The following is a 6644-nucleotide window of genomic DNA, read 5'->3' as shown; positions in this document are numbered from 1 at the left end:
GGGTGGTTGTACAGGACCAGTCTTCACGGCACCGGGTCAGGCCCTGCTGCCATCCCCCAGCCATGCAGCCATGGCTCCCCTGGCTATGAGTAAGCACCAGAGACCACCACCGGAGCCACCTCTGTCCCGGAGTCCGCATAAGCACCAATGGGCGGAGGCCGTCTCCCTCTCGGGGGAGGTTCGGGCCACCTGGGGTTGCGGGAGGGGAAGGCTGGGGGCCACCAGGCTGTCCCACCCTGGGAGAGGGGGAAGGGACAGAAGTCCTGATGTCCCTCACTTGGCCTCAGCCTCGCCCAGAGCCTCCCTTGGCATCATGGCTCAGAGGAGGGTCCCCCCAATTGACCTGGAACTTTGCTCGCTTTGGTTCCCCAGACCTGCTGAGGGGTCCAAAGCCCGGTGCCCTCTGTTGTGGCTCATTGCCCGGCAGCATTTGTAAAGGCAGCAGCAGGCCAGAGGCGGCTCTGCTGGGCAGGAGCTGCCCACCCGGGGCCTCAGCACCTGGAGAGCCGGAGGCACTGGGCTGGCGAGAGACACCAAGGAGGTCAGAGCACCTGGGGACAGACGTCAGTGTCTGACAGTGGCTGGGAGCCTGGGAGAACTGAGGCCCAGGCACCTTTGGCAAAGCGGGCTGAGCACGGCCCTGACAGCCGCCCAGTAGCGGGTCAGGGAGGGCGTGTGCTGAGGAGGGTAGGAGCCCTCACAGGCTTCCATTCCAGCCGTGTGGGGAGCTATGGGTCTGGGCCCCCTTACCCCAAAATGCCCCCTAACCCCTGGGTCCTCTCCTCACAGCACCTTTCCCCTGACCAAGGCCCCCCTGGGTTTGCTTTAATGATGGGCATTGGGCAAAAAAGAAAGGAACAGGCAGAGAATAACCCCCACCTGGGGTACCCCATCCTGCCAGCCTTGGGGAGTGGTGGGTAATGGGGGCCACAGTGCCTGAATGCCCAGAACACAGACTTGTGTGATCAGAGACCCATGTGTTTCTCCGGGTCTGGTTTCAGAATCTGTGTCTCCCCACCCTGGCTGGACTGGGTGCTCACCGAGAGCAGGGCCTGTGTCTGGTTCACCTCAGCCTTCCCAGAGCCTGGCACAGAGCGGGAGCTCAGTAAGTGTTTGATGACTGAATAAATGAACTGCGGCTGCACAAGTCGGGGTGCAGACAGGAGTTCAAGGAGAAGGGAGAAGGCGCAAGAGACAAGAGGAGGGGGTGTCCTAGAAGGGTGAGAGAATTTAAGGATGTTGGGAAGATTCTAGAATGTTTGGAAGATTCCAGAATGTTGTGAAAGTTATAGGACCTGGTTACTCAAGTGGGGTCCATAGACCAGCATCACCCAGGAACGTCCTAGAAATGCAAAATCCTGGGCCCGCGCCACACCTGCTGGATCAGAACCAGCATTTTAGCACAATCCCTGGGTGATACAGATGCACATTCAAGTTTGAAAAGTGCTGGTCTAAAAGGTTGGGAAAGTTCTAGAAGATTTAGGTTAGGAGTTTTCTGAAAGAGAGGAGAGAGGCAGGAACAGACTGAGAGGCAGGAACAGACTGGGAGGGTGATGGAGGGAAGGAAAGAGGAGGAAGGCTGCCCAGAATGCCTGGTCCCAGGGCCAACTTTACAGACAGGCAAACTGAGGCCCCGCAGGGCACAGACCTGCCCGTGGCCACCCCAGGCCAGAGCTGCCCCACAGGAGGCACTAATCGTCCTCGGGCTTGATGAGATGGCCGCTGAAGGTGATGTAGGTGTCGATGTCGTCGCTGTAGACAGCATTCTCACGCTCACGCTTGAAGAGCCGTGCCCAAACACGGTCGCCGGGTGCCAGGGCCAGCATCACACTCTGGCTCTGCATGATGCTGCGGTCGCTGGGCTGCGCATACAGGATGACGGCTGCCTCGTCGTTGTGCACGACGTGCACGTAGGTCTCCTTGAAGTTCCAGCTGTGCACGTTGAGGCTGAAGAAATAGAGGCCGCGCAGGGGGGCGACGAAGTGGCCGGCAGCCAGGTTGAAGTGCCCGTCCGGGTTCACAAAGACCGTGTCGAAGAGCAGCGGCTGGAAACCCTCGCTGCTGTGCAGGGCCGTCTTGCGGCCCACCGAGAAGGCTGAGAAGCGCGTCTGGCACGGGCCGCCAGGGCTGCCTGCTTGCCCCTTGGCGCCCTTGGTGCCCTGGGGGCCGCGCTCCCCCCGGGGGCCCTCCCTGCCCAGCTTCCCGGGCGAGCCCAGCAGGCCTCGGTCCCCTTTGTCACCTGCGGAGACAAAGAGGAGAAAAGTCAGGGCAGGCACCCATGCCTGCACCCAGGGGGCTCCTTAGCGTTTGCAGAAGGCTCGCCCCTGCCCAGAGACGGCAGAGGCCAGAGAAGAGCCAGCACCTACTGAGCACCTGCTGCATGCCAGGCATCGCCACCCCGAGCGCCCCTCTAAAGGAGACACCATGTCCACCTCCCCTCACAGAGAGGTGAAGGGGCTCTCCCGGTGGCACAGCTTGGGAGCAGGACCCCAACTGCGGTCTGTCTCCACGCCAGCCTGCTCCCTCCTCAGCAGTGAGGGTCTGACTGTGGTCTCTGCCAGACCAGGCCTGGACCCCAGGTGTCACTGCACCCAGCGGGACTCCAGGGTGATGTGGGCGTGGCATTTCTGCCCCAGAGAAGGGATCACCGGGAAGGAAGTGTCCAGAGTCGGAGCCAGGAGGCCCTTGGTGGGCGTTACCGCCCCTCTGCACGACCTGGGGCCTTCATGTTGGTGTCTTGGGAATTTTTTTTGTCTGTATCTTGAAGCGGATCATGCTTGCCTCACAGGGATGTTCCTGAGCCCTCTGGGAAAGCACCAGGTGAACTCTGCAGATGCGAGGCAGGACGATTCACTCAGCACTGCCCAGCCCACCTCCCCCTGCCCTGGGCTCCGGCAGCATCTGCCCTGGTTCCCAGCAGGCACGCCTCTGGCCAGCCCTTGTTCCAGGCTGACCTTGAACGCAAGAAAAGCAGGTGATCACCTACTTTTTATTTTTTTACCACCTACTTCTTGAGGGGCCAGATCCCAAATATTTCCCTGCTGCCTGTCATAGAGCCTCAGTCACACCCTTAGCCACATCCCTCTGAGTGAACTAGACAGCCCTGTGTTGTCCCGGGGTCCCCTATGACCACGGCAATGCTGCTGGGAAGAGGGGAAGAAGGGACAGAAAAGAGGACACAGGTCCTCGGAGGAGAAGCCTGGAGAGAAGCAGGGAGGAGGGAGTCCATGGCTCTGTGGAGGTCTTCCTCACTGGCTCGTTGGTGAACTACCTACCTCATCATGTGCCCTGCACTTTACAGTTTGCAGAGCACTTGCTTCGCCCCAGCCCCAAGGGAGGGTGTGAAGGGTAGTTATAAGAGGGGGTTACCTTCTCCTTTTTACAAATGAGGCAGCAAGCCCAGGGAGGGAGAGACAAGCCTGCGCCACACAGCAAGGGAGCTGAAGAGCTGGGGCTGGGACCCAGGACTCCTGACACCAGCCAGACGCCTTCTGCCCAGCAGGCAGCTAGCCTGTCCCAGGAGAGGTGACATGGGGTTTTAAGGAGGATAGTGAGGGGAGAGTTCAGTCAGCATCCAAGCACCTCGTCAACCTCACACAGAGGGCTCTGTTGGCCTTGGGGAAGCGGTGATGTGTGAGGTGGTGGGCAAAGTAGGGAGAGGACAAGAGGGGTCCTCAACCACAAAATCTGAAGGCCCCAGGGTCTCAGGTGCCAGCTGACCCTCTGAAGTCCTCGGCAACAAATCCTAGCTCTGCCCCTAACAGGTGTGTGACCCCAGGAGAGCTCCTCCCCTCTCGGAGGCTCAGTTTCCCCATCTGCAAAGTGGGAGGAATGACAACATACTGAACTTGCGGGGTTGTCGTGAGCAAAGACAGAGGTTAAGGATGTCAAGGTCTGGCCCCAGGACCAGCCCTTCACAGCCCCCAACAGCAGAAGTTGCTTCCTTGAGATCTGGTTTTAGAGGACAGGCAGCCAGCTCTCGCCTGGGTGGTCCTAGTGGCCCCCACGGCTCTCCCTGATTCTACCCTTGTCTATTCTCCACAGAAATTAGAGTGCTCCATTTGAAACCTAAGCTGGGCCAGGTCCCTCCTCTGCTCAAACCCTCCCCCACTCCCCATCTCACTCAGAGGAGGAACCCACATCTGATCTGTTTTGTCTCCAACCTAGCTCCTCCCCTTGCCCCCTGTTCCTCAAACACATGAGGTCCGCTCTGGCCCCAGGGCCTTTGCACCTGCTATGCACTCTGCCTGGAACGCTCTTCCCCAGATACCCACGTGGCTTCTCCCCACCTTCTCAGTGAGACCTACACTGACCACCCCCATTTAATATGCAACCTGCCCCCGACAGCTGCACTCCAGACATCACTTACCCTGCTCCACCTCGTCACTTCCATAGCATTTATCACCATCCATCTCATTAACTTGGGTGATATGTTTTCTGCTCACTGTCTGCCTCCCCCACTAGAACAGAAGCTCCACAGCGGTGGCATCTCTCTCTGATGTGTACACGCTCCATCCCAGAATTCAGAATGGTCCTGGTATGCAGTAGGTACTTAATAAATGTGTAAATGAAAGAAAAGGTCTGGGACAGTTTTCTGTCCTGGTTTCTTCTGCTCCTTCCACCTCACCTCCCTGAGCCCAGGAAGAGAGCCCCATGCCCTCCCTGTCCCCGACCGGGCCAGTCCAGCCCAAGCCACGTGTGGGTCCTCACCCTTCAGGATGGTGATGTTAATGTAGGGCCTGACCTCAGGCAGCATGTACGGGAGGGCGGACGGAGAGGCCAAGGACGCGTGTGCAGCATCAGCAAGGACCAGGGGGTCCTCAGAGTCACAGCACCGTCGACAGAGCCCAGGGGAACTAGAGGCCACGGCTTCCCCAGAGGTGGGCTCCTCGGTGGGGATTCCAAACACAGAGAGAGGGGGCACGAGCACTGCCCAGAGGAGGCCCAGGGCAGCTATCCCCATGGCGACCTGGAGCAGGGAAGGAGGGACAGAAATATATTACCTTGACATCTACACTCTGCTGATGCCCAGCGTGGACGCCACCACCCACAGCATGTGTGCTCCTGACATAACTCGGGGAGGGGGCATTAGTGCCCCCATCTAACAGATGAGAAGACAGAGGCCTACACAGGGAAGCAGGTTCTCAAGGTCACAAAGAGGTCACAAAGAGGTTCACAAAAGCAGGTTCTCAAGGTCACAAAGAGACTTGTGGTAGTGCAGGGCCTGGAGGCTGAGTTTCCTGGAACCCAGTCCCTGGGCATCTCTGGCACACATGGGCCCACGAAGGAGGACCCCCTCTGAAGACGAGGGTCCTGGGAGGCCTTTGCTGGGGTGGGTGAGGAAGGTGCCCTGCTGTCCACGTGTCATAGCCAATGAGACTGTAAAATGTTTTTCCCACCCTCCCAACCTCCCTCTGGCTTGTTTTCTTGCCCCAGAGACTCCACTGCCACTGGAGGGCAAGGTAGAAGAAGATGCCCCTCAGGACGGACAAATTAGAAACAAACAAACAAAAGAAGTCCCTGCAGAAATGCACGCTGAAGGTGCGTAGCTGGTCTCAGCCCACCTCCTCTCTCAGCATGTTTGTGCAGTCAACAACCTACCAACTCAACCTCACACAAGAAGCCCTGCAGGGAAAGGAGCAGGAGAGAGTAAATTCATTGGAAGGTGGTTGTGTCAATCATCATAGACCTGCCAATCAGCTGCCAAGGTGGTAAGTTGGAACTAAGGGGCAGGACCCAGGAGGTCTGGAAAATTCAAAAGGAACAGGGAAGCCCAGTGGTTTGTGAGAATCTGTCTTTGGCCTTGGCCAAGAAGGGATCCAGTGTTCACGGAGAGGGTTAGAAAGCAGCCTGGACAGCAGTGACTGGAGACAAGCCGGGGCTGGGTGGGCAGGAAGCCAGGCAAAGAGCCTTTGAGGTGGTGGCAGTCTTTGGGGGCTGGCACTGAGTTATCGCAGGATCAGAAACACTTTTGAAACCAGACTGGTTTTTACACTTCTGGGGTTCTTTGTTTATTTCCTTTTTGTTCTCCTTTAACATTTAGTACAATTTAAAAATATTTTTCTGTGGTTAATATGTGTAGAGAAGGTAAAATTATTATTTTTTTTTAAATGCCATTCTAACCTAACCTGAACACTGAGGTAGGAGTTGGGTTTTAAAGGGGCAGGAGCCCTCCCCCGCAACAACCCCCTCCCCGCTCCCTGGGGGCTGGGTAGTAGCAGGAGAAGAGAGGGGTGGGCAGGCAGTCTCCAGGGCCATCACCCCTCTCCTGAAGGTGACCATTCCCAAGCCTCTCCCACCTCCCCGGCCCCCGTTCTGCTTTCCTGGTTCTGCTCAATAAGGCACGTCAAATCTTCAGAGATCAATATCCCTTCTGCCCGAGATTATGACCCTTAGCTTTTATTTGTAAATTACGCAACCCAGTGGTTTTGAGAGGAGCAAAATCCCCTCTTTTTCTTCCCATAGATGTGACCTCACAGGAAAAGATGAGGCTTTGGAGTCAGACTTGAGATCCCAGAATGGTTTACAAGCTGTGTGACCTAGGGCTAGCGGCTTAACGTCTCTGGGCTTCTTGCTCCTTGACATTTACAAGGAGACAACACCACCTTCCTCCCCAGGTTATTTGGGAGGATTTAAATGTAGGG

General features: G+C 57.2%; 1 protein-coding gene across 1 annotated transcript in view; it reads right to left on the bottom strand.

Annotated features, from left to right (window-relative positions):
• Positions 1-1526: 1526 nt before the first annotated feature.
• The window catches only part of C1QTNF6 (C1q and TNF related 6), a 6011-nt gene continuing 893 nt past the window's right edge, over positions 1527-6644 (bottom strand). The window contains exons 2-3 of the mRNA XM_007454064.1: positions 4711-4969; positions 1527-2239 (exon numbers count right to left, since the gene is read on the bottom strand). Of these exons, the coding sequence (XP_007454126.1) occupies positions 1692-2239; positions 4711-4963 (801 nt within the window). The 5' untranslated portion in view covers positions 4964-4969 and the 3' untranslated portion in view covers positions 1527-1691. The remainder of the gene's footprint in view (positions 2240-4710; positions 4970-6644) is intronic.

This window comes from Lipotes vexillifer, unplaced genomic scaffold (genome assembly GCF_000442215.2).
Source record: "Lipotes vexillifer unplaced genomic scaffold, Lipotes_vexillifer_v1.1 scaffold382, whole genome shotgun sequence".
Lineage (NCBI taxonomy): Eukaryota > Metazoa > Chordata > Mammalia > Artiodactyla > Lipotidae > Lipotes > Lipotes vexillifer.
This window is presented reverse-complemented; position numbering and strand designations above follow the sequence as displayed.